At 52.8% G+C, this 25,835-nt stretch overlaps 1 protein-coding gene across 2 annotated transcripts; it reads left to right on the top strand.

The window, feature by feature from the left end:
• Positions 1–1,283: 1,283 nt before the first annotated feature.
• Positions 1,284–24,517, top strand: PIP4K2B (phosphatidylinositol-5-phosphate 4-kinase type 2 beta). 2 transcript variants are annotated; one of them, XM_039227664.1, is made up of 11 exons: positions 1,455–1,539; positions 2,099–2,198; positions 11,640–11,737; positions 15,184–15,280; positions 17,713–17,865; positions 18,758–18,904; positions 19,859–19,897; positions 20,424–20,537; positions 23,032–23,290; positions 23,723–23,826; positions 24,368–24,517. In XM_039227664.1, the coding sequence occupies exons 3-11, from the start codon at positions 11,673–11,675 to the stop codon at positions 24,446–24,448; spliced, it is 1,059 nt and encodes a 352-aa protein (XP_039083595.1). In that variant the 5' UTR covers positions 1,455–1,539; positions 2,099–2,198; positions 11,640–11,672; the 3' UTR covers positions 24,449–24,517. The 2 variants fall into 2 exon arrangements, with proteins under 2 accessions (XP_039083593.1, XP_039083595.1); XM_039227662.1 differs by lacking the exon at positions 2,099–2,198 and having other exon boundaries at positions 1,284–1,539.
• Positions 24,518–25,835: the final 1,318 nt, after the last annotated feature.

Raw genomic sequence — 25,835 nt, forward strand, 5'->3', positions numbered from 1 at the left:
TCCTTCTTTTGCCAGAAAGCCCTCATTTGACCCATGCTGTTGTCCTAGGTGCTGCTGCCCCACACGTTAGCTGGGCCAGTTCCTTGTTCTGCTAATCCCTAATTCTGCTTCAAACGACTTTGGATTTATATTTTTGAGCACGTATGATGATGCCAGGCACTGTAATACTTAAAACCCAGTCTTTCCCCAGAAAGAAAGTAACATACACTTGTTATTCATTTAATCACCTCCTTCTGCTTCTCTATGCTAGAGTTAATTATGTCTTTTATTTTATTACTTGGTAATAAAAGCGACATTTATTTTCCGTAACTGTTTAAAGAGCAACCATGCGCGGAGTACTGAATTTACCAATTCCCCTACAGAACGCTATTGACCTGTAATTTGTGTCGAATGTATGGAGAGCCTTCGTCCAAGAGGAATTATGTAACAAAGCGTGGGCAGTTTCCCGAAAGATTTCATGAAGTGAACTAGAGAATTAAGACGACTATACTGCTCTGCTGTATACAGGACAGGAGTCTTAAGGTGCCGCCGGTCTTTTAACTGGACCCTTTGGAGGCAGGAGGCCAAGCGGCAGGTGGGTGGGTGCGGGACCCATTCATAAAACCCAGGGCTGCTCCTCTCATTGGCCCCGGGGGAAAGGGGCGTGACCCGCGGGTGGAGCGCGCTCCAGGCCCCGGGAGTGGGAAGATCCACGCTTGGGTGGAGCGAGGGGGCGTTCCTCGGTTTTCCCGGCAGGACTTCCCTTTCCCCTTCTGTGTTCCTCCTCTCTCCCCTGGGGTGGGATGGTACGTCCCACCCTCCTCGCATTCCCGGCCCCCCTCCCCTCCGGAGCTGTGGCGCCGCCGCCATCTTGGCACGTCAGGTTGAGGGAAAGAGCCAAACCCTGGCTTCAGGGGAGCCCGGACAGGGGGGGGGCCCTCCGGCGGTAGGCAGCGAGCCCTACCCCCAGCCCTCCTCCCTTTTTCGCTCCGGCGCAGGGCGCTGAGGCGTCCCCAGGCCGGCCGGTTCCTGTCAGGCCCGGGGAGGAGAGGCGGGCAGGGCAGCCGCTGCCTCCCCGGGAAGGGCGCTACCACCCGGGCAGGGAGGAGAGCGCCTGGTGACGGCGGGGCGGCGGCGACGACGCCCGGGGGCGGGGTGCGGAGCGAGCCGGCCGGCTCCCTGGAACGGGGCGGGGCGGGGCGGGGCGGGGTGGGCCGTGGGGGCGGGCCGCGGGGCGGACGGAACCACCGGGGCGGGGTGGGGAGGTAACGGGACGGGCGCAACCATGGCGCGGTGAGGGAGCGGGGGTGGGGATCGGTCCCGGGGAGGCCTGGGGCCGCTGGCTTGTGCGCCGTCTCGGCCGCCCCCCCTTTTGCCGCCGCCGCCGCCGCCGCCCCGGGCATGTCGTCCAACTGCACCAGCACCACGGCGGTGGCGGTGGCGCCGCTCAGCGCCAGCAAGACCAAGACCAAGAAGAAGCATTTCGTGTGCCAGAAAGTGAAGCTATTCCGGGCCAGCGAGCCGATTCTCAGCGTCCTGATGTGGGGGGTGAACCACACGGTAACCAGCTCCCCCGCGCGCGCCCCTCCGAGCGCGGCGCCGCGCGCTCCCACGCCCCCCCGCAGGCCCGGCCCTCGCCCTGCGGGCCCTGCCGGTGACGCCCGCAGCCCCTTGCCAAGCCACTTGCACGCCCACCCCACCCTTGCACGCCGTCCCGGCCGGGTGTGCACTCCCCGAGCGCCACGCGAGGCCTGGCGTCTCCGACGGTGGTAGACGGTGGTATGCCGTCGCCCCCTCCCTTCCCTCCAGCCCCTCTAGCTTCCTGCGCCTGGCTTGCTCGCTTCGGGAAGTCCCTGGAGCGCTGGGGGAAGGCCTGGGTGCGGCGGAATCGCTTTCATCCCTTCACCCTGTTTGTTGCATGTGTTTCCTCCCTTGTTCCTTTAACCGGCTGCCAGCTCACTGTCCAGTTGACAGGGCAAGTGGCATTGGCCTGCCTGAATATTCCTCTGTTTCTGGTTATTTGGTTGGTGTGGCTGCTTAAAGTTTCCCATCCTCCAGACCTCCTTACCCCTGACTCGGGAAATCCTTCCTGGGTTTCCTTTTTTTCTTCTTGCACAAGATGTATCAACTGGAGAAGCACAGGCTTCCTTGAACCACAGACACTTTACCAGGGTCTTCCTTGGTTAGGGAGAAGAGAGAATGTAACCATTTAAGAGAAGGTGAGGCCTGATTATAAGGAGGACTGTCTTTAGTAGAAATAATGTGTCTTCCTGCATTCGCCTGTGGTGTTCATGTCAAAGACACTGACTTCTCTTTTTATTGAGCTTTCTGTTGTCTGGTCGTGAAGGGTGTGATAATGGATGGTGGTTAGGACGAGAGGGCAGTCCCCTGGACCTTTGGGGTGCTTTGAGATTGTCCTATCAGGAAGTTGGAGCCCAGCATTAGTGCTTGAGCCGGAGAACTTTTTGTTTGTGCCCTGTGTGTTCAGGGTCTTTCTTTTTTTCTTTTCCAACCACTTGCTCCTTGCCTTCTGACCGCTCGCACTATGAGTGAGCAGAGGAGCACTCACACCAGGAGTGAGCAGAGGAGCACTCACACCAGGAGTGAGCAGAGGAAGTAAAAGGACCTGAAACACCAACTTCACCAACTAGAAGTTTGGAATGAGGAAGATGAAGCTGATGGCTTGGTTTCCTGTGAATTTCAGTTCTTGAGGCATCTGACTTTTCAGAGCCCTTGAAATTGTCTGCAAGATCAAATGACAACACAGGGGCCTGGGGCCGGCAAGACTTTTTGCTTCGCTTTGGTAGAGGGGCCTTTCTGCCGGAGATCGAAGAACCTTAGTCTGAGCCAGGGTGTTAGGTCTTTACATCTAGTACAGAAAAGTACATGCATGTGAGGAGGTCCTTGTTGGCGTTTTGGTCTCGGGCAGGTTACGGTTTTCAGGAACCTCAGTCAGGTGAGGGGCCTGGCCAGGGTAGGGACTAGCACGGGTTTAATTCCCAGGTCCCTGGAAGCTGCTCTGGGCCAGTAGCCCAGCAGACTGTGTTTCTACTGCTTCCTGCTGCTTCAGGGGTCATCTGACAACATTGCAAGGGAAACTGGGTCATCAAAATGTGAACCTTGTGTCCCTGCCTGGAAGTCAGTCCTTAATTTCGCTATACAGCCTGCTTCTCCCTAGAAAGCATCCTGTCTCTGTAGAGAACTGGGGGAGGTGTGAGAGGCAGGAACATTACAGCTAACTACCTTGGGTCTCTTATTTCATACACGAAGGAATGGAGGCCCCAGGTGGAGGATTAGCTCACCCATGGCCATGGCAAAAGATGCAGCTCATTGTCCGACACCATGGGCTGTGTTAGCTGCTGGTGGTGCTTGAATGGCAGGTCTCACTTTCCGTGCTTCCTGTTGCTCATTCTGTTTCTCAGCCGAGTGCCAGGACAGATGGGGATGATGGTCTTGTTGGAGAAGCTGAATGTAGGCTCAGGTATGTGTGCTTGTTGCACGCCAGTTCTCGGGAGTGTGTGACGTTCGGCAGCGGGCCTCTGAATGGCGGATGGATAGGCATCTGTGATTCTTACTTTCTTGGACTAGGTGGTCACCTCCTTCATTGCTAACTTGAAGAAAGTTAGTTTGAGGGCTAGCTGGAAAGGCATTGAGACATTTGGTTCTGGGTGTGATGAGCGAGCGCCTCAGGGGAAAGGCACTGGGCACCACTCCCTGGACAGGCCAAGCAGCGCGGGCCAGTTAGTTCCAAGTTTTATTGCGTCATCTTAGCCTGCGTTAAGGTCTAAAACTCTAGGGTCCCCATCTGGGAGATGGAGGCGTCTCCGCAGAAGAGTGGTATCAGATCTTGTAGTTCCCTAGGGGGTCAGGACTGCATCGTTGTTGCCGGATTGCTAGCCTTTCTGGGAGGTTACTTTTTTTGAGAAGCCCACTGGTGCCACTTTTTGCAGTCTGAGGTTTCAGCTGTCACATTTCTCTGATTCTTTAGTCTTTCACCCACTTAGGCATTTAGAGCATGATGGTCTGTGACCGATGGCGCGTGAGATGCTATGTCTTTGTGGAGAGCAAAAGTCGGTTATTCTGTCCCGAAATGGTTGATTACTTCTAGGTGGTAGAAAGAGAGGATTTTGACTTGATGTTGTCACAGGAGCTCCTCCCGTGGACAAGAGTTGCGGCCCACGGGTTTGGAAGGAAGGAAACAGAGGCTGAAGGAAACGGAGAAGAGTCGGAAGACTTTGGATCTGTCAGGGGAAGACTAGCAAAGAGAGAAAACCAGGGCTTTAGTGGATGAAATACAATTTAGAGGCTCTGGAGTTAGGGAAGAGATTGCCTTGGAGAGGGGCGTGGAGACCAGAGGTGTCAGACCTGGGTCCATAACCTGTTGGCCATTCTAGGAACCAGGTATGTGTGAAGATTCACCCAGGTGATCAGGAGGAATAGGACCAGTTGACGGTCATGATATTTAACCATATAGGAAACTGCTAGACTGTTCTTCAAAGTGACTACACCATTTTACATTTCCACCAGCAGGGTGTGGGGGTTTCCAGTTTCTCCTCATCTTTGGCAACACTTGTTATTCTTTGTCTGTTTTATTATTGCCACCCTGGTGGGTGTGAAGTGTTACCTCGTAATCGATTATGATTTGTGTTTCCGTGATAACTAATGATGAGTATCTTTTCATGCGCTTATTATTAGCCTTTTTTATATTGTCTTTGGAGAAACGTCTGTTAAGATCCTTTGCCCATTCTTTCAAAACATTTTCGCCCATTTTTTAGTTGGGTTGTCTTTTTATTCTTGAGTTGTAAGAGTTCTTTATGTATTTTAGATACAAGTTCTTTATCAGATATATGATTTACAAATATTTTCTCACATTCTCTGGATTATCTTTTCTACTTTCTCGATGCTATCTTTTGAAGCTCTGGTTTTTAATTTTGATAAAGTCCAATTTATGTGTTTTCTTTGTTTGCTTGCCCTTTTGGTGTCGTATCTAAGGAGGCTTTGCCTTATCCAAGGTCAATGAAAATTTCCTCCTATATTTTCTTCTAAGAAAAACTCTCATAGTTTTAGCTCTTATGTTTAGGTCTGTAATCCATTTTGAATTAATTTTTGTGTATAGTGGAAGGGACAGATTCATTCTTAAGTCCGCTCAGTACTCTCCCACGCTTCACCCCCATTCTGTCCGTGTATTTTCTTGGCTTAGTGCAGACCCAGAACCTCTCTTACTTGCCTTTTTCTCTAGCTCTGCCTCTTTTAAAATCTTCAGTAAATATTCCCAGTCTAGTGAGGCCTTTGGATAACTTTGCCCTTCGCTAGGCCTTTCCGCCTCACAGAGAAGAGAAGGAGAAGAAATCCCACTGGGTGCAGAAGGAGGAATAAACGTAAGGGTGAATTTGTTAGCACCTGTGGCTCTGTTCTTGCTTTTTCCCTCTCTGGTTTGAGGTCTTGCCTGGACTTCCTTGGTCTTGGGAGTGTGGTTTTCAACACAACATGTTTTCTGATGGAGGCAGGTGACACACGATTGTCAGTGTAGCCAGCCTGTTGCTGAGCCAACCACAGGACCTCAGGACAGGTCAGGAAACCAGCACGCCCCGCCCACGCCTTCCAGTTCCTAGGAAGGTCACACAGGGAAGTAGAGGCTTCTGGAATCAGAAGTTCACCAGACGAGAACTAGCGACTGAATTTTCATCTCCAGTAGGATCAGCGGAGGGTGAATTCTCTGCTCCTAAGTTTCTCACTCAGCTTGTTTCTCCTCCTTGTTATTTATGCCGATGGCTCATGGAGTTAATCATGTGGATAATCCAGAAACCACTTACATGATGTGAGATACAACAGATTTGCCATCCAGATATGTTGTATTTAGCGTGACACTTGAGTGAACATGCGTTCCACAAGTGCACTTCTGCCGAAGGCCAGAGGGGGCGGCCCAGAAACTTGCTAGAATATAGGAAAGGCACATCTTCCTGCAACGTTGCTTTGAGTCATGGCCTTTCAGGCTTCAAAACTTTTAGTTACTCCCCTTTGCCCACCAAATCAAGTTTCTTCTCCTCTCCCTGGTACTTAAGACTCTTTAAGGTCTGGTCATAGCCTCCTCCATAGCTGACTTGAATCTTCGTTCCCATCCTCCAGACTGTGAGTCTTTGGCACAGTCACAACAGCTTTGCTGTCTCTTTTCTCTCTATTCCAGCGTTACCTGTCCTTCAGTCCCTCTCTCTAGCCATCCATCCCTCTGGCCAGCATTTATTGTGCAGTCACTCCATGCAAGTCATTGTGCTAGGGGCATAAGCATGCATAAGATGGTGTCTTGCTTCTAGGGGCTCACAGCCTAGTGGAAAACTCAAGCATGTAAGCACACAGTTACCCAGGTGAATGTGATATGTGGGGTCTAGAGATGCACGGAGGAATGAATAATTAACTCAGCCTGGGGAAGGCAGGGTAGGTCTCACAGAGGAAGTGTCATTTAGCCAGATCTTGTATGATTCTCTTAACTTTATCCTTTCTTCAATTCCTGCTGCCACAGTGTGTCACCTGAACTATTAGAATGGCCCCATAGATGGGGCGCCTGGGTGGCTCAGTCGGTTGAGCGTGCGACTTCGGCTCAGGTCATGATCTCACGGTTTGTGGGTTTGAGCCCCACGTCAGGCTCTGTGCTGACAGCTAGCTCAGAGCCTGGAGCATGCTTCTGATTCTGTGTCTCCCTCTCTCTCTGATCGTCCCCTGCTCACACTGTCCCTTTCCCTCTCTCTCTCAGAAATAGAGAAAACATTTAAAAAAAAAAAAAAAAGGCCCCATAGACAGTCTTAGTGCATCTTAATTTTGCCTTTTCCAATCCTTACTTGATTCTGATTCCAAGATACCTTTCTGTTCCATTTGAACATGTGAATTCCCAGACTTGAACCCTAGAGGGCTTCCCATTTCCTGCCTAGTCAAGTCCAGATTGATATAGTGGACAAATCTAAGTTCAAACCCAGGCTCTGACCTTTATTATAGCTCTGGAGCTTCATTTTCCTTTTCTATAAAATAAGCGAAACACTTTCCTTGCAGATTATTAAGATAGAGGCAAAGGATGGAAAATACTTCCTTAGTCAAGGTAGCTGTCCATAAGAAGGGTCACACAGCACAATATAAGGGCACCAGACAGACCTGGGAGCAAATCCTGACTCTGCACATCCTGTCTGTGTGACCTTGAGCGAGGTACTCTGAACTTCTTCTGCAAAATCAGATTAATGACAGTTTATGTGACAATCAGGTATTAAATAATAGCACAGAACAGAATGTATGTGATACATATGATCCCGGTGAACTTATGATATATGATATATAATAATAGAAAGCACCAGCCACTTCTAGGTATTCAACAAAGAGAAGCAGTTGTTATTTATTAATACTGTTAATGTGAACGTGTTAGGCCAGTCACCTGTCTTCCTGTGTTGTCTCCCTTCACTCTTTTGTACTTCTGTCCTACGCTCCCACCCTCCGGACTGCCCCCCACCCTCCAACCCCGTACTTAGGCTGGGCAGTAGACTTTTATAACTCTGAGGCCTAGTTCTGACTGTTCTCACCACCTGGGATTCCCTTCCTCCCTCTCTCTCTCTTTTTTTTTTTTTTTTTTTGAGAACTACGTAATGCTAGGCCTTTCTCACACATTCCCTACAGCTTCCTCTAGCCAGCAACTCCGACTCCCACTCCCAGGCAGCACCAATTTCTTAATCTGTTTTTCCACCTCCCTTTATTCATAACTCCACAGCACTCCTCACACTGTATTCTTTGTTGTCCGTCTTCCCAGCTAGACAGAGATCACATCTTTTTATTTTTGTATCCGCAGCGCTGGCACAGCCCCGGCGCAGGTAGTAAGGCCCTCGGTACACGGAGTAGAAATAAGCTGAAGAGGAGCTTGGCAGAGTCTGAGCCAGGTCAGGAAAGGCCTTAAGTGCCAGGCTAAGGAGGTTTACCCTGAGGTTGATGAGGAGCCATGGAAGATCTGAGGCAGGGATGTAATGTGATCTTGTTGTAGATTCTTCCAGTGTCCAGTGCTCTTGGCAAAACCAGGAGGGGCATTAGGTGCCTTGTTTTCAAGCCTGATGTGCGAGAGCCAGGAGTCTTTGTGACCACATTAACCTCACCCTCTGAGCCTCTCCTGTTCTCGTCGGCTCTGCCCTGCGTTCGCACTTGTACACTACTTGACTTTGAGTTTCTCTGTGTCGTGGGTTTGTCTCCTCTCCCTGATTAGAGGACAGGTCTCCTGCTTCTCATATGGTACGTAGTGTGCATGTTTCCCCCACTGTGCAGCCCCTCCTCCCTAACGTGAAGTGAAGCACGTAGTAGGTATTTTAGTCACTGCTTGTTCAGTTGACATTGAATAGAACTCCCTGGGGATGTAAAATTTAGCACAACCAAAAAAAAAGAGTACAGCTAATCCTTAGAGTGAATCATCTACTTGGGGCCCAGTGGAAATGAGAGGTGAGTCTACATAGTTCAGATATATGGATTGTTCTCCAAAACGCATCTCAGAAATGTCCTGCTCTTGGGGCTCCTGGGTGGCTCATTTGGTTAAGCGTCTGGCTTCGGCTCAGGTCATGATCTCACGGTTTGTGGGTTCAAGCCCCGCATCAGGCTCTGTGCTGACAGCTCAGAGCCTGGAGCCTTCTTCGGATACTGTGCCTCCCTCTCTCTCTGACCCCCTCCCCTGCTCACGCTGCCTCTCTCTCTCAGAAATAAAAAAAAAAAAAAAAAAAAAAGAAATGTCCTGCCCTTGGGTTGTGGAGTCCAGAATAGAGATGAAGGGAGAACTAAAAACCAGCTAATCGAACAGCCATTCAAACTAGGCTGAACTGAACGTTAACAGAGAATTGATGAGTGATCTTGAGCAGCTGCCATTAGAATACTTCCCCGTGGTTCAGCGCAGCCGAGCCTCACAGGCAAGGGCTTTCGTCTTTTCTGGTCCTCCCAGCACCAAGCCCTGCCCTGGCACCAAATCGGGATTGGAGACTAACCCAATATCTATGGGTAGTAAATACTAGAACGTTTTGGTACAAAACCATGCGCTTGGAGCCAGTGGTATGTCCTTTCTAGTGTGGAGGTAGGAACTAGAAAATCTGGAAGCTGCACATGCACTGTGAACTTCTTAACGTTAGCTGTCAGAGCCAGACAGTATATGCTGGGGGCGGGGGAAGGAGGTGGGACAGCTACCATGAGTTGTTTGTGTTGGCAGGAAAACGAGGAAGTGGAATGGTTTCCTCCGCAGGCACACACTTAACAATCAGGCTCCCTTGTGAGCACCCCCTGGAGTGGGAAGTGTGTGTGTGTATATGTGTGTGTGTGTGTGACTGGTAGGCCAATGGCGGACATCACAGGCCTGGATGCTGGAAATTTTCAGTGTCTGGTTTGATGAGTTTCGACAAATGTATGGAGCCATGTAATTATCAAGCCAAACAACATATAGAACCCTTCTGTCACCCCAGAATCACACCTGTCATGTCCCTTTACAGTCAGCTACCTCCAACCCAACCCAGGCAGCCTCTTTTTGGATTTCTCTCACTGTAGATTCCTGTTCTAGAATGTCCTGTAAATGGACCCTACGGGAGATACTCTAGTGTCTGTCTATGCCTGTCTGTTTTTGCCAGCAGTTTACTAAGTCGCTGCCCCACTGCCAACTTCTGCCAGTCCCCTGCTGCCCGCACCCCCTCCCCCCTCCCCCCGTCCCCTGCATACATATGCCTATGCCTTCCTTCATTTCCCCAGGAGCAAATTACGTTTTCACCAACTCTAGGAAAATATGGTTCCCCACCCCGGTTACTTCATTAACTTGAACGTCTTGTATCCTCTGACATGTCTTTAAAAAAAAGGTTTGGAGCATGAAAGGGGCAGCATATTAAATGCTGTTTCCCCCCATTCGTGCTCCTAATGACTCCGGGTTATTCCCTCACTGCCACATGGGCCTCATTGAGATAATAGGATTTGCAAGGAAAGTCTCTAGGAGACATAAGGCTGTGCATCCCCTCCCCCCCCCCGTCCATTAAGGCAGGTCTAAGGTTTCCTCTGTAAATCCTGAATGCATTAGTGGCCACTGGGTTGAGGTCAAGTGTCAAATACTCTGCTGTGAAGGGAGAAGACATCTGTGGCTAATTAGACCACTAATTGGCTAAGCTGGGGACAGGGAAGGGCAGGATGCGCGCTTCAGCTCTGCACCAATGGGGAGCCGGCTCTCCGGCAGCCTCCTGCTCCCTGAAGGACACAAAAGCCCCTGGGAAGGTTTGTAAGGCACGCACCCCATCTCCCCTAGTTCAGCGGAAGGCAGGACCTGGCTTAAGGAACTGGCCCTTTTTAATTTTATTTATTTAAAATTTATTCTTAGTTATATTTTTTTATTTTTGAGAGAGAGAGAGAGAGAGAGAGAGCATGAACAGGGAAGATGGAGGGGAGGGGGGACAGGATCCGAAGCGGGCTCTGCGCTGACAGCCAAGAGCCCGATGCGGGGCTCGAACTTCACCAACTGTGAAGTTACGACCTGAGCTGAAGTCAGATGCCTAACCGACTGAGCCACCCAGGCGCCCCTATTTTTTAATTAAAAAAAAAAAAAAAGTATATTTATTTTGAGAGAGAGCACAAGTGAAGGAGGCGCAGAGAAAGAGGGAGAGAAAGAATCCCAAGCAGGCTCCGTGCTGTTAGCACGTGCTGTTAGCACGGAGCCTGACGCAGAGCTCAATCTCAGGAACCATGAGCCAAAATCAAGAGTTGGCTGCTTACCAAGGCGCCCCAAGAACTGGCCCTTTTTTAATCCGAAGAGTGAGAGTGAGCCAGTGGCCAGATGTTTACCTCATCTTCTTACTTGGTCCTTTATTTTAGGGGCACCTGGGTGGCTGAATCGGTTAAGCATCTGACTCTTGATTTTGGCTCAGGTCACGATCTCTTGGTTCGTGAGTTCGAGCCCCGCATCTGGCTCTGTGCAGACAACAAGGAGCTTAGTTGGTCCCCTCTCTCTCTCTCTCTCTCTCCCCCCCTCTCCCTCTCCCTCTCCATCTCTCTATTCCTCCCTCTCTCTCTCTCAAAATAAATAAACTTAAAAAAAAATAAATTTAATCCTTTACTTTGGAGACGAGTTACATACCCACACAAACTCATCCAGCTGCTTTCCTACCCCAACCTGATTTCTTGAGTGACCTACCATTTGTATGAAGATGTTAAAGGCCACATAGGTTGTGTGATGTTTATTCATTGATCCACTTATTACCACATTTGACAAATATTTATATAGTACCTGCCAGATGCAAATCATGGTGCCAAGCACCAGGAAGCCTCTGGAGATCAGTTAGGTGACCTTTGCTTACAAGGATCAGTAATAGGATCTTGCCTTGCTGAGAGTCTAGCAAGCTTGTGAGGTTGATAAGCATTAACCACACTCTGAGGGAGGCTGTGTGATGGCCAAAGGACAGGTACAAACAATGCTTCAGGAATTCCAAAGTCAGAAAGAACATTTATGGTCTAGAGAATCACAGAAAGCTTCATGGAGGGAGGTGGGAAAAATTTCAATAGGTGGAGATGAAGTTGGGAATGTATTTGAAGAGAAGAGCAGAAATATAAAGACCAGGAGGGAGTCCATAGACATGTTTTGGGTGAGATGGTGGCATTCATGTTTGTAGCATATCGTGTCCCTTGCTTTGCAGATCAATGAGCTGAGCAATGTCCCTGTCCCTGTCATGCTAATGCCGGATGACTTCAAAGCGTACAGCAAGATCAAGGTGGACAATCATCTCTTCAATAAGTAAGTTACTCCCTGAGTGGGCTCAGGTTTTGTGGGCAGTCCTTTCCCTCCAGGCAGAGAGCTTCTGAAAACCCGTGCGTGGCAGTGCCACACCAGCGCCTGGCAAGGTGTGACAGGGACACCTGGATCTCAGAGCTGACAGACTGGCTGGGAAAATGCATTCATTATGTGCCTCTCCCCTTTGTGGTGTTCTGTCATCACCTTTATCTGCCTAAGTCCAGTGTCCCACGAGGCGTGTGGCCCGGTCTGGGGTGATTCATCTGGGGCCAGGTTAGGTAGCAGTGAGCTGCTCACGAGCTGTGGTGTCTAGTGTGAGGCCGACAGCAGTGGCCCTATCTTGATCTTTGTCTGAGGCAAGAAGCTACCAGACATGTTCCTGGCTCGGGATGCAGCCAAGCTCTTCCCTCTCCGACCGGTGTTGTGAGCGACGGGCTGAGCGTGGTGCCCAGGGCCGCCACCCAAAGTAATGCTCCCCGCTTTTGTTCACTGTGGCATCTGGGGTGGACACTGCTGTCTGTAGCTTGTCTCAGGTCGTTGGAGCAGCCATCTCAGCTGGTCTAGTTTGCGGCCTGCTCTGAGCCCTCTGGGGGCCTCGCTTTTTCATCCTGCTGTGGGTCGCCCCAGGAACCATTTGCTGCTCACACTCCTCTCCTTTCTGGATTTGCATCCTGGCTCCACTTTCCACTGGCCCACGGTCCCCACACCTCTCCAGCTGGGCTCTGTCACCCCACCATGGCCAGACTGTTAGCCTGGAGGGAAGCTTGATTTGAAAATATCCCTTAGCGGCCTCTCTCTGCCACAGGAAGTAATAACAACATCTTATTCTGGAAGCCATCTGTCTTCACGGCTAAGCTGCCACCTGTATTCTGCTCTCACACCGCCATCACACTTCATTTCACCGGGTTCTCTGCACGTCAGGCAATTCCGTAAGACACTAGACAGGCGTCCTGCCAACGTCAGCTCTGACACCGTCCGCCTGCAGTTAACGTCAGGCCCCACAGGTTAAGGGCTCAGTCCCACAGAACTGCCGCCACCTTCAGACGCCAGTCACAAATCTAGCGCATCACCTGTGCTTCTGACCAACCTGCTGTGGGTCTCGTGGTCCCCCGACCCTGCCCCTTGGGTTCGGTTAACTTGCTAGAGGGGCTCACAGAATTCAGGAAAACAGTCTATTTACTTGATCACTGGTTTATTATCAAGGGGACAGCTCAGCAACAAGCGGATGAGAGAGACACACAGGGGAGTGGGGGATCGGGGGGTTCCCCTGGCCTCCCCGCACCCACGTGCACTCAACCCCTGCGAACTCCCGGGCTCTGTCTTCATTAGGAAGGCGTGATTGATGAAATCGACTGGTGATTGGTTCAACCTTCAGCCCCTCTCCCCTCCCTGCGGTCCAGGGAGTGGGACTGAAAGTTCCAGCCCTCATCCTGGTTGGTTCCCTTGGCAACCAGCACCCATCCTTTGAGGCTTTCCAAAAATCACCTTATTCACATGAGCTCAGATGTGGTTAAATTTAAAAAAGACCTCTTCATTGCTCTTACGATTTAGGAAATTCCAAGGTTTTTAGCTGCTCTGTGTCTGAAACACAAATGAAGACCAAACATGTATCTCTAGTATATCACAATATCACACCCCATAAGGAAGGAGAGGCAGCCCTGGGCTCTGAGGCAAGAAAGGAGGTTGTTCTATCCCAGGGGTCAGGGCTCTGGAAGTGGGCATTGGACCACTGCCTGTTTCACGGTCTGTGGCCTCTGGTGAAGTTCCAGGACCTTGACGTCTTGGCCTAAAGCAGAGCATCCAATCTCTTCTTTTATCTTTGTTTGTTCCTTTTGTCCTTTCAACAACTGTGTATGTGCTAGGTATTAGCCTCCAGTGTTCTTTACTAGAAGATGAGTACATGAGGCAGACCTGACCTCATGAGAAGCCATTGCTTTTTTATTTCCTTGAAGTATATCATCCTTGAGTAGTCAGAGGAATGTATTTCTCAAAGGGACTCCCCAAGGAAGGTGACCATTGTAAAGATGGAGGATTTGGAAGAGGCATCCCTTCAAGGCGATTCTCTCCCCTCCTGTCAGTCTGGATTATTATTTAAAAAAATTTTTTTAATGTTTTTTTATTTATTTCTGAGAAAGAGAGACAGTGTGAGCAGGGGAGGGTCAGAGCGAGAGGGAGACACAGAATCTGAAACAGGCTCCAGGCTCTGAGCTGTCAGCACAGAGCCCAATGCGGGGCTTGAACCCACAAACCGTGAGACCATGACCTGAGCCGAAGCCAGACGCTTAACCGACTGAGCCACCCAGGCGCCCCTGGGAGTCTGGATTATTGACCAAGGAGTGGGAAGGGCTGAGGTGGTGCCTGCAGCCCACACACCATGCTTCATGAAAAGATGGAATTCCAGTCATTTGAGATCTCTCTAATCTGCAGCACCCTTGTCCTCCACCCTAGTGGAACCCCAAGATAGGACCTCAGGATGTGTCGAGCAGCATCCTCAGAGGAGAGGGTCTCTTGGTTGAGAAAGTCTACTCTCTTTAGCAGTCAGACTGCCATCCACCTCTTGACTGCTGTTCACACGCAGCCACTGACATGTAGTGAGTACAGCTCTTGTGCAGGGGTGCCTGCACTCTGTCTCACTTCTTGGTGGGTAAGGTGTTTTTCCTTTAATGTAGATTTTGTCTAAAGATAACACACACTCAGAAGAAAAAGTACACATTTGTAAGTATACAGCTTGACTAATTCTTACAAAGTGAACACAAGGGATGTAAAGTTTTAGAACTTTTACCTGCTCAGAATCACCAGGAATGTTTGTTAAAAATGCAGTTTCCAGAGGCGCCTGGGTGGCTCAGTTGGTTGAGTATCTGACTTCGGCTCAGGTCATGATCTCACGATTTGTGGATTCGAGCCCTGCATCGGGCTCTGCGCTGACAGCTCAGAACCTAGAGCCTGCTTTGGATTCTCTCTCTCTCTCTCTGCTCCCCTCTCCCACTTGTGCACACTCTCTCTTTCTCTCTCTCAAAGGTAAATAAACATTAGGGGTGCCTGGGTGGTTCAGTTGGTTGAGCATCCAACTTCGGCTCAGGTCGATCTCACAGTCTGTGAGTTCGAACCCCATGTAGGGCTCTGTGCTGACAGCTCAGAGCCTGGAGCCTGCTTAGGATTCTGTGCCTCCCTCTCTCTCTCTGCCTCTGCCCCACTTGTGTGCTCTCTCTCTCTCTCTCTCTCTCAAAATAAACATTAAAAAAAAGAGAGATAAATAAACATTAAAAATAATTTTTTAATGCAATTTCCAAACTCCTCTCCAGAATTTCTGGGGCCTAGAAACCTCCATTCTAAGTGCCACAGATTGTTCCGATTCCAGTGGCCTGTGAACCAAACACCCAGAGAAGTTCTGATGTAGGAATTAGATGGGAAGGAGAGGCTCACAAACACGTTTCTCTGCTTTGCCCTAGGGAGAACCTTCCCAGCCGTTTTAAGTTTAAGGAGTACTGTCCCATGGTGTTCCGGAATCTCCGGGAGAGGTTTGGGATTGATGATCAGGATTACCAGGTACGGGATGTCTTTGCAGCGGCAGAGGGGTCAGGAAGTGGAGTGGGGCCAGGAAGCCACAGGACAAGGGAGCCGCAAGACTGGTCCGCCATTCTTACGCTCCGTCTTCCTGTCTTGTCCGGCCCCACCTGGCGGTCTTTCCCCCTCGGGCTGGCAGGCTCCTGCAGGGGTGAGGGCCCTGGAAGTGGTTCTAAAACAGCCTCGAAGGCACAGGCTGTCTCCCTGGGAGGGACAGGCGCGGGAGGGAGGGGGCTGCGGAAGCTGCTTCATCTCAGTCTGACGCACCCAGTCTAGGCCGAAGAACCCTTCTCCTTCGTAGTTTGACTTAAAAGAGAGAATTGTTGCCAGCGGGAGATGAGGCCTCTTAAAGCAGATAAGACAGAATAGAAAAGGAAGACTTCAAGGGTAGTGTAACCTTGCCAGGTATGAGTGCCAGCTCTTAAACTTGTCCCCTGTCCTCTGTCGGGAGGGGGGGATAGGCAAAGCCGGTGACCGCCCCCTCCAGGGGCCAGTAATGCCATAGAGGCCTTTGGCCTGCTGGAAGGAAGCAGTCCCAGTGTCAGGGATGTTCTAGTTGGACTCCGAGTGTGTGGTTTCTGTTACTGCTCCGCCTAGCACCTTCCTTGGACCTTCTCCCACTGGCAGATATCCTGCTGGTGGTGGTGGGAGAATTTCCCACTTCACTTTGGTAGCAGGAAGAAATACCGCTGACTTTCAGTTGTCTGTGGGGGAAAAAAAGAAGTGTACAGCCTAGTGAAATCGAAAATGGATGCCCAAATCTTTTAAAGGACCGTAATGTCTCCTGGCCCGGTCCCAGTAAGCCTCTCATAGAGCAGTCCCTGAGGAGAGAGTGCGCCTCATTGAGTCCCCCTCCCCTCCCCCTCCTCTCTGGAGGGCCTCCTGCAAAGCTGCATCCCCAAGGGGAGGGTGCAGGGATGGCGATGCGGGAGGAGGAGATGCCAGGGACGGAACGGTCCAAGAGTCCTGTGTCCCAAGAGGCACCGGGGGTCCCTCCAGCCGCCTCTGTTAGGACCGAACCCTGAGCTAAATCATGACCTGATTGGAGCTGGAGGTTTCCTGAAAACTCTTGCCATCCTGCAGCCCCACATTGCTCGGACGTCTTCCTTCCGCTGTGGCCCCTTCCCTTCCCCTTGGTATTCTAACCACATCCTCTTGGTGTCTGCGTTTTTTCTTGAATAACCTTGTGGGCAAATGATGGGTGCTCATGACTCAAATAGAGGCAGGGCGGGTGTTGTTCAGGGAGAGAGCTCTAAGGATTTAGAGTCAGAAGGCATGGCCTGCAGACATGGCAGTAGTGGGACTGTACTTTGCACCCAGGCCGGAGGCCTGCACGTCTGGGAGAAGAACCAGGCTGGGAGGGTGAGGCCCTCAGCTGTGTGGCCTACTCACATTTCTGGATTGGGGACACCCTGCTTTGGGGACGCCCTTTTAATGCAGGAAGCCTCTCACCGCTTCCGATTTAGTCTTCCCACGATGGTGGTGCTCCCTTCTCCCCCCGGGGTCCTGTGAGGAGGCATTCGGTGAGGGTAAAGAATCGAATCCTGGGTAAGAACTGAGGAAAGGGCTTGGAGAGGAGGCATTTCTGTGAGCAGATCCCCACATGGGTTTGCTCGGAAACGGGGACAGCTGGGACCGCCCTCTCTGCCTTGCCTTTCAAAGGTCTGCTTGGTGAACACATCCCTTCGGTTGACTCACACGTCCCCCGCCACCCCCTCTAGAGGCTTCGACTGCTCTCTGATCCTCATGGGAATGAGCCTCGAGGAGGAGCGGGGACAGAGACAGAGAAGCTCCCCAGAGCTGCCTCGTGGCCCTGTACAGACCAGCAGGGCTGCGAGGGGAGGGGGGAGGCGCTGGGCAGGGGGCTGAGGAGCAGCTGCCTGCTTTGGGAAGGGTTTCCCGGCGCCAGGGATGCGCAGGGGAAAGAGACCGCCGTGTCCATCGCCGCTTTGTGCTGGACATCTTGAATATTTCCTAAGCTTTGTTTTTGTCGTCCCAGGAAACTGGGAAAATCATCTCGTCTGCCTCGTGTTCCAGGTCAGGGAATTCAGGAGTGGACCAGTTAAAGGGCTCACCCAAGGTCACGTTACCTGTGAGCATCAGGGTTCAAGCCCAGCCCTAACGTCTGGGGCAGAGATTTAGTTCGCAGGGTGGTTCCAGGGGTAAGAATGAAGGGAAGCGTTTCACAGTCAGCCCTCTTCCTGCCCAGCCAGGGATTAGGAGCTGGTGGAAGGGAGCACCTCTTGTCACTCTGCAGGAGGACTTTCGGGAGAGAGGCGGACTTCCTGTGAGGCAGGGGGTGGGTGAGGCCCTGCCTGTCTCAGCATGGCTGCCTCAGAGCAGGCTGGCCCAGGTGGAGGTCAGAGTCTCTGTTCCTCTCCCGAGACCAGCCCGCTTTTGTCTTGGTCCATCAGAACTCAGTGACGCGCAGCGCCCCAATCAACAGTGACAGCCAAGGCCGATGTGGCACGCGTTTCCTCACCACCTACGACCGGCGCTTTGTCATCAAGACCGTGTCAAGTGAGGATGTGGCTGAGATGCACAACATCTTAAAGAAATACCACCAGGTATGGTGAGTCCCGAGCCTGGGTGGTAGAGGAAGGGTGGCAAGGGGGAGAAGAGAGCCCCCGGGGAGGGACCGGTCCTCACAGCAGCCCACGCCTCCAGAGAACCAAGCACCTGGCCCTTCCCTATGCCGTGTGACTGAGAGCTGAAATGCCTGCTGGAAAAAAGGAGAAATGAAGGCGTGTTACTGACTCAGTCCCCATCGAACAGCTGGTTCTTGTCCGAGTTGGGAAGTTTCACACGCCGGCACCTGCCGCGTCTCTTCTGCAAGAGGCCCTGTCGGCCCGGCAGGCCCGCTGCTTTCCCCCTTCCCACTCCCCGCTCACCAGATCCCGTCCCAGAGAAAAGCAGGGGACCATCTGCGTGCCGGCCCCGAGCCTGCTTGCGTCCTCAGGGAAAGCCAGCTTGTCTCTGGGGCACCTGAGAAGTGGTGAAGGGGACTCCTGGTCTTAGGGGTTACAGAGAAAACCCCGGGCCGTGGCATGGCTAAGGACTCCCCGTGCAGGGCCACTCGGTTTCCCTAGACCGCCAATGGCAGGCCCCCTCTGCGCCCCACAGTGCTCTCCGGCTTGCCCGTTCAGCCAGCGGAGGAGAGGCTCAGACACCTCTGACATTTCAGATGCGTTGTCAGTGGCATCGTGGTAGCGGGAGCCCGGAAGGGCTCTGCCCTGCCTGCCCAGCCTCCCCTCTGCCCTGCCCGCTGGGGGTGGGGGTGGCCGTTGCCCGCTGAAGGTCCAGGAAGCCCCCCCCCACCCTGTGACCTCACAGGACCCATTTGAAAATGACCGGCCTGGGGCCCGGCCTTCCCGGGAGCAGCTGGGTGTGGGGAGAGCCCCGGCGACCTGGCGCCTTCACACGGTCCTGAGCCGCCCTCCTTCCGCCCTTCTGCTCTAGTTCATTGTGGAGTGTCACGGCAACACCCTTCTGCCGCAGTTCCTGGGCATGTACCGCTTGACCGTGGACGGCGTGGAGACCTACATGGTGGTCACCAGGAATGTGTTCAGCCATCGGCTCACCGTGCACCGCAAGTATGACCTCAAGGTAAAGGGCTCTGCGTTGCCCTGCTCTGTGGCCGCCCTCCCGCTTGTCAGGAGAGCCGGGGCACATGTTTTGACGTTGATGTGCCTAATTCTTATGGGCCAGAACCTGTTTGAAGTTCAGATGACAGTGACAAGAGGGTATTTATTGCACCATATTTATGTCATAGTCGATGTCCTTTGAGTCCTGTCGGGGACGTGCATGCCGAGGGCAGCGGTTGGGGACAGGCTGTGTTTGCACACGCACTCTGGCATGTGTCCAGGCCCTGTGGGCTGACAGCACAAGCACGTTTCTTGTGCCTGTGAGCCACGGTGCTCCGCTTTTCTCGAAGCCGGCTTCCCGCGTGCCCCCTCACGCCTCTCTCCCCCTGCTGCAGCCACAAGCGTTTCTCTCCATCCGCGCGGTGCCCTGCTTTCCTCCAGCAGCTCCCGCCGGCTGCCCGGCCTCCATCCCCTCCCTGCCCCTTCCTCTTCCTCCGCCTGCCCTCGTCTCATTTCTTCCTGCTTTCCCTCCTGAGCTCAACTCAGATGTCACTTCTTGCGGGAAGCCGATCTTGGCCTCCACCGCTGTCCCCTTCCCAGTCCGGACCCACCCTGTGCTATGTGCTCTCGGTGTCCTCCTCCCTTGTACCACCTAGTACTGTTGTAGCTAATGAAAGAATTAATCACGTAACTGCTCCCCACTGCCTGTCTCCCCTGTTAGAAGGAAAGTCCCCTAAGGGCAGGGGCTGAGTCCTGGGTCAGTGCTGTTGGCCAAGCTCGTGCCTAGTGAATGATCAGAGCTCGGTCTGTGATCCGTGACACAGGAAGTGAACAGTCGCTGCCTCCTGGCCCCTCTAGGACTCTAACCAGCCTCCTTCAGTTCACCTGCTGCCTCTCCCCAAAGACTCGTGCATGTTTTCTCGCTCAACGGACTTTGCCTCACCGGGACCTGTCCTGACGGCTCTTATCCTTTCAGGGCTCCACCGTTGCCAGAGAAGCGAGCGACAAGGAGAAGGTATGCCGGGACCGGTGCTGCGCGAGTGTGAATGGGCCGCTTGGAGTCAGAAACACCTCTGTCAGTCACCCTGTCCCTTCCTGCACCACAGCCCCACCCCCCGGCCCAGTTCCCAGACACGCGGCCTGTCAGGCCTGTCTCTCCAAGCTCCCGCCCGTCCTCGCCCTCGGCCTCAGCCCCCCTCTCCAGCTTTTAACCCCCACCCATGCTGAGTTGGCCAGCGTCCTGCGGGGCGGGCGACCGCTGGCTCCCAGTCCAGCCTGAACTGGGGAGTGGCTGCCTGAGCCCCAAGGTAGCCCCGGCTCAGCAGGAAGACGTGCTTTGGTCAGTCCTCCCTGTCTGACGTGTGTCGCGTGTTTGCCATCCCTGCCCGCCCGCTGGTGGCCTGGGACTGGAGCCTCCCGCACTGAACCTACTGATTGGGCAGAAGACCACCTGTGCTCCAAGGACCCTTCCCCTGTTTGTACCATCTCCTCTTGGGGTGAATGTATTAGCCCCCAGCCTAACGCTACTGTTGCTCTCCTAGGCCAAGGACTTGCCAACCTTCAAAGACAATGACTTCCTCAATGAGGGGCAGAAGCTGCATGTGGGAGAGGAGAGTAAAAAGAACTTCCTGGAAAAACTGAAACGGGACGTGGAGGTACTTACTACCCGTCGTTTTCACCTGGGTTCGAGAGGCCCCTCTTGTCCTCAGAGCAGGAGCGTGTGTAACCTTAAGGAAAATTGAATTCACTACTTCCCAGGAGTGTGGACGAAAGGAGGGCTGGTGATTTGAAGGAGTGTGGGTACAAACAAGTATTCCATTGCGGGGACGCATTTGTGCCCGTAGAACCTTTGTAACTCAAGCTGCAGTGCTTTCCTTTACCTCTTCACTAATCTAGCCCAGCACCTTTTTCTTTTTTTTTTTTTAATTTTTTTTTTTTTTTTTTTATTTCTAGGAGAGAGAGAGAGACAGCGTGAGCAGGGGAGGGTCAGAGAGAGGGAGGGAGTCACAGACTGAAACAGGCTCCAGGCTCTGAGCTGACAGTCAGCACAGAGCCCGACGCGGGGCTCGAACCCACAAACCGCGAGATCATGACCTAAGCGAAAGTCGGACGCTCAGCCGACTAAGCCACCCACGCGCCCCCCCAGCACCTTTTTCAAATGCCCCGAAACTTTCTTTCTGGGGGTGTCCCCGTAGTGGAGGGGGTGGCAACGAGAAGCCAGCTGCTAAGACCCACCACGCAGGCCCTTCTCTGGCTCCCTTCTCCACTTACTGGCAGCCCTCTGGTGGAGTGGGGCTTCCTGTGGGGAAGTTCTTCCGGGCCGGGCAGGTACTAAATAGTGAACGTGTTACTGGACCACTGGATAGCTCAGGCCTCCTATTTTAACAAATTGGGAGCCTTATTAAAACCAAACCCTGCACGCTTTTCTTTCTTTATTGTGGTAAAATATGGATAACATAAAATTTGCCATCTTAACCATTTGTGAGCACACAGTTGAGTAATATTACATTCACACTGTTGGGCAGCCATCACCACCTTCCATCTCCAGAACTTTACATCTTCCCAAACCGAAGCTCTGTCCCTGTTAAACACTAATCCCCCATTTCCCCTCTGCCTCACCCCAGGCAGCCACCACGCTCCTTTCTCTCTGTGAATCAGACTTTTTAAAAATGTTTATTTATTTGGGGGGGAGCTGGAAATGTGAGTGGGGGAGGGATAGAGGGAGAGAGAATCTCAAGCAGGCTCTGCGCTATCAGGACAAAACCCAACTTGGGGCTTGATCCTGTGAACCACAAGATCATGACAGCCAAAATCAAGAGTCTTATGTTCACCTGACTGAGCCACCCAGGTGCCCCGTGAATTGGATACTCTAAGTACTTTATGTATAAATGGAATCATACAGTATTTGTCTGTTGTGTCAGGCTTACTTCACTTACCATCATGTCTTCAAGGTTCGTGCATGTTATAGCACAAGTCAGAATGGCCTTCCTTTTTAAGGCTGAATGATAATCCACTATATGTTTATACTGCATTTTGTTTACCTGTTCATCCATCAAAGGGTAATTGGTATAATAGTTACAGTTCTCCAGAGAAATAGAATTCATAGGATGCCGACAGATAGAGGTTTATTATAAGGAATTGGCTCACACGGTTATGGAGGCTGCTGATTCCCAAGAGCCACAGTTGGCAAATTACAGACCCAGGAGAGTGGATGGTTCAGAGTGTCGCTTGGCTCTGGCTTTTTCTCTAATTTTTTTTAATGTTTATATTTGAGAGAGAGGAAAAGAGAGAATGAGCAGGGCAAGGACAGAGAGATGAAGTAAGAATCTGAAGCAGGCTCCAGGCTCTGAGCTATCAGCACAGAGCTGGATATGGGGCTTGAACTCATGAGATCATGACCTGAGCCGAAGTCAGATGCTCAACCAACTGAGCCACCCAGGCACCCCGGCTCTGGCTTTCTTATGGGGTGTTTGTTCCCTTTTCTTTTCCTCCTCATTTTTATCCTGACTGGTGAAGAAGCTGAGTTACAGTTTTTCAAACTTTGCCTGTGACTCTCAGAAGTACGTTTTACCTCACAACCCAGCGCACACAACTGAAATACTGTCTACCTACCTCGTGTTGCCTACTCTGATGTTTTCTGTCCTGTTCCAGAGTATTTAATAAGAAAAAAACGCCTAGTCCCAGCCTACTAAATTAGATTTCCGGCTCCCAGGGGGTTGAGATCTGTGGTTTGAAAGCCACTGGCCTGTCACATCCCCTGTCCAGCCTCCGTGCAGTGTGGGACTCTGTTCTTCGCGGGGACTCGCCACAGCGTCTCTTGGGCAGTTTCTTCTTCCCTCAGTTCTGAGTCTCCCACAGCTTCTGCCTGCCTGTCTGCTCCCCACCCGTCAGGCCGTCTGGACTCCTCTCCCCAGAGGGGTACCTCTCCCCGCTGCCCTGGCTCCCACAGCCACTCACCCTCGTGGGACGGCCGTCTTCCCCGCCAGGCGCTGAGCTCACTGAGGGCAGAGACTTGGATGTTTTGTTCTCCCCCGGGGTTCAGAGTTGGAGAACGGACTTGAAGGGAATGCCTTTTCTCCTCTTTCCAGATGCCACTGGGATGCCCCGTGTAACCTCTTCCTCCCATCTCTCCTTCCTCACCTCCCCTAGTTCCTGGCCCAGCTGAAGATCATGGACTACAGCCTGCTGGTGGGCATCCACGACGTGGACCGGGCGGAGCAGGAGGAGATGGAGGTGGAGGAGCGGGCAGAGGACGAGGAGTGCGAGAACGACGGGCTGGGCGGCAACCTGCTGTGCTCCTACGGCACGCCCCCCGACAGCCCGGGCAACCTCCTCAGCTTTCCTCGCTTCTTTGGGCCCGGGGAGTTCGACCCCTCTGTTGACGTCTATGCCATGAAAAGCCATGAAAGTAAGTGGGGGCCGCGTCTGCCCTGCCCACCCGTCCCCCATGCTGCCCCCTTCAGGCCCGTTGTTTAGATGCTCCTCTGGGCTCACTGCTAGCTCTGGCCTTTTTCTACCTCAGGCGCTCCTGTTGCATCTCCTAGTGCCAGTAGCTCTGGCTTCTAGGGCCCTGGGGTCCTTCTCTGTCAGGCCTGCCTTTGCCTCGCTGCTTGTCCCGGACGTCTGAGGCATGATTCTGCTCTGGCTCAGGGTTATAAAACCTTGTAAACACTGCCATCAGATAAGAGGACAGCTATGCAGGCATCTGAGAAGGACCCCATTAATCATGGCTTTTCTCAGCTCTGGAGCTAGCGATGGATCTGGGCCTCGGGTCGCAGGGCTGCGGAGCCAGCGGCCTACTGCTCTTCTGCCTCTTCTTTCCCGCCTCCCTCCCCTCCAGGTGCCCCCAAGAAGGAGGTCTATTTCATGGCCATCATCGACATCCTCACGCCATATGATGCTAAGAAGAAAGCCGCGCATGCTGCCAAAACAGTGAAGCATGGGGTGAGTCCTCCCTGCCGCCTCCGGACCCCTGGGGCCGCCAGCCCTGGGCCCTCTGCTCTGAGCCACTCCCCACCCTACCCCACTCCCGCAAGGAGTAGGCCCCCTCCCAGCTGCGACCCGCCCCCGCCGTGCTCTCCCCACCAGCTGATCTGCCCAGCTTGGTGGCCCCTACTTCTCTGTCACCGGGGCTAAGCTTATTGGCTCCTTCCCCCAGAGCTGCTGGGCAAGCTGTGCATCCTGTTGCCTGTGGGTAATAGCTCTGTGTGCATGCCCACGCTGCTCCCCAGAGGCCCTTCTCCCCATGGGCTTGAAGCTACTGTCTCCAGACAGGGACCCCGCCCAGAGATCCAGAGTCTTTGTACCACTTCCCTACTGCCTTGCACTAATTGGGTGCAGGCGTGGGCTTGTGCGTCAGAGGAGCAAGGCCAGGGCAGCTGTGATGCGGGGAACTGCTCCTCAGGGCCTGCCCAAGCCCCTCCCGGCTGCGGCCTCTCAGTTAGGGCCGCGGAGCTCGACCTGAGTCAGCCTCTGTGTGTTACAGGCGGGGGCCGAGATCTCGACTGTGAACCCTGAGCAGTACTCCAAACGCTTCAACGAGTTCATGTCCAACATCCTGACGTAGTTACCTTCTACCTTCAGCCAGAGCCAGAGAGCCGGATGTGGGGTCGGGTCGGAAAAGGGAGAGGGTGTATTTGGGCTAGATGGGAGGGTGGGGAGCGTGGGGAGCAGTGTAGGGGGAGGGGAGGGCTTCAGCGATGAGACTGCCACCCATGACATTCAAAGACTCTAGCTGGGGAGGGGATGTGCTGCGTGAGCACGTACCCATAGGGTGTAGCCTTGATCTTTCCCCCATTTGACCCAGGTTGAAAAGGGGTTTCCTTTTTGTTCCCTTGTAACCTTTTACGATACCTTGGGGCTAGAGATGACTTTGTGGGTTTATGTGGGTTTTGTTTCTGAAATCTCATCGCTCCAGGTTTGCTATTTATAATGATGTGTGTCATCACCCCATCACCCTCCCCATCCCTGCCCTGCTCTCGGTTCCCTTCAGTGAAAGAGGCACCCATGGAGCCGGTCAAGGGGCCTCACAGGGCCACGTGCTCTGATGGCAGAGGAGAGGAGGTCAGACACTTCAGTCCTGCTGCATTTGATCTTGTCTGGATTAACTTTTTAATTTTACGGAGTATTGTGCACAGACTTCCTCCACCTTTTCACCTTGGATCCAAGTGAACTGTTACCTGATTCCTCCATCTAAATGCTGGCCTCCCGAAGGAATGCTCCAGATCAACAGCAGGCATCTTGGATCAGAGTCAGAGATCTCACAGGGGCGTGAGTTCATCCTCATGGGATGGTTAGGGGCGGGGGTAGCGGCTGGGCTTTGGACAGCTGGTTCTCACAGAACCCCGCGATCATCACCCATGCCTCTGGGCTCCCTTGGCTGCTGGAGTTCAGATGTCCTCCCTCTACAGCCTGCCTCCCGTTGGGTCAAGAGGAACTAGAAAGCATCTTTAGGTACAGCAGGACCTTCAGGCTTCGTTGGTTAATTCCCCTTGGGAAGCCCCCAGAAGCTGATGAGTGTCCAATGAGGTCTTGTGCCCTCCATCCAGTGACTTCCTCCTGACCTTCTCCTGCGCACCCTCCCTTATAGTTGAGGTTTTAGCTGGGGGAGACCTCCACGTGCCTGGGGTGCTCCTTGCAGCGATGCCTCTTCAGGCCCCAGGGCCACCATGTAGATAATCTGATTCCCTGTGCCTGGGGTCTGTCCCCTGGACAGTTTCAGCCAGCAGGGAGCGCTGCCCCCCACCGTGGTGTTTGGCACCCAAGCCTGAGCCTGCTGCGGAGTCACTTGGAAGATGTGACCCAGGAAACCCAATGTAGAGAGGCTTGATATGGGATTCGTCCTGGCCCAGCTTCGGGGCTGTTTTCCTTGATGCCCCCGTCTTAACTTGTAGCCAATCTGCCACCCTGGGGTGCTTCGGGAGTGGCATCCTGCAGCCTCCTTCAGGGTCTCC

This window comes from Hyaena hyaena, unplaced genomic scaffold (genome assembly GCF_003009895.1).
Source record: "Hyaena hyaena isolate Hyena2069 unplaced genomic scaffold, ASM300989v1 scaffold_29, whole genome shotgun sequence".
NCBI classification, from domain to species: domain Eukaryota; kingdom Metazoa; phylum Chordata; class Mammalia; order Carnivora; family Hyaenidae; genus Hyaena; species Hyaena hyaena.

Excerpts from the sequence above, each read along its gene's own strand:
- PIP4K2B (XM_039227662.1), top strand. The coding sequence starts at position 1,381 with ATGTCGTCCAACTGCACCAGCACCACGGCGGTGGCGGTGGCGCCGCTC. Across the intron at positions 18,905-19,858 it reads ACCGCAAGTATGACCTCAAG|GGCTCCACCGTTGCCAGAGA; the intron begins GTAAAGGGCTCT and ends TTATCCTTTCAG. Across the intron at positions 20,538-23,031 it reads AACTGAAACGGGACGTGGAG|TTCCTGGCCCAGCTGAAGAT; the intron begins GTACTTACTACC and ends CACCTCCCCTAG.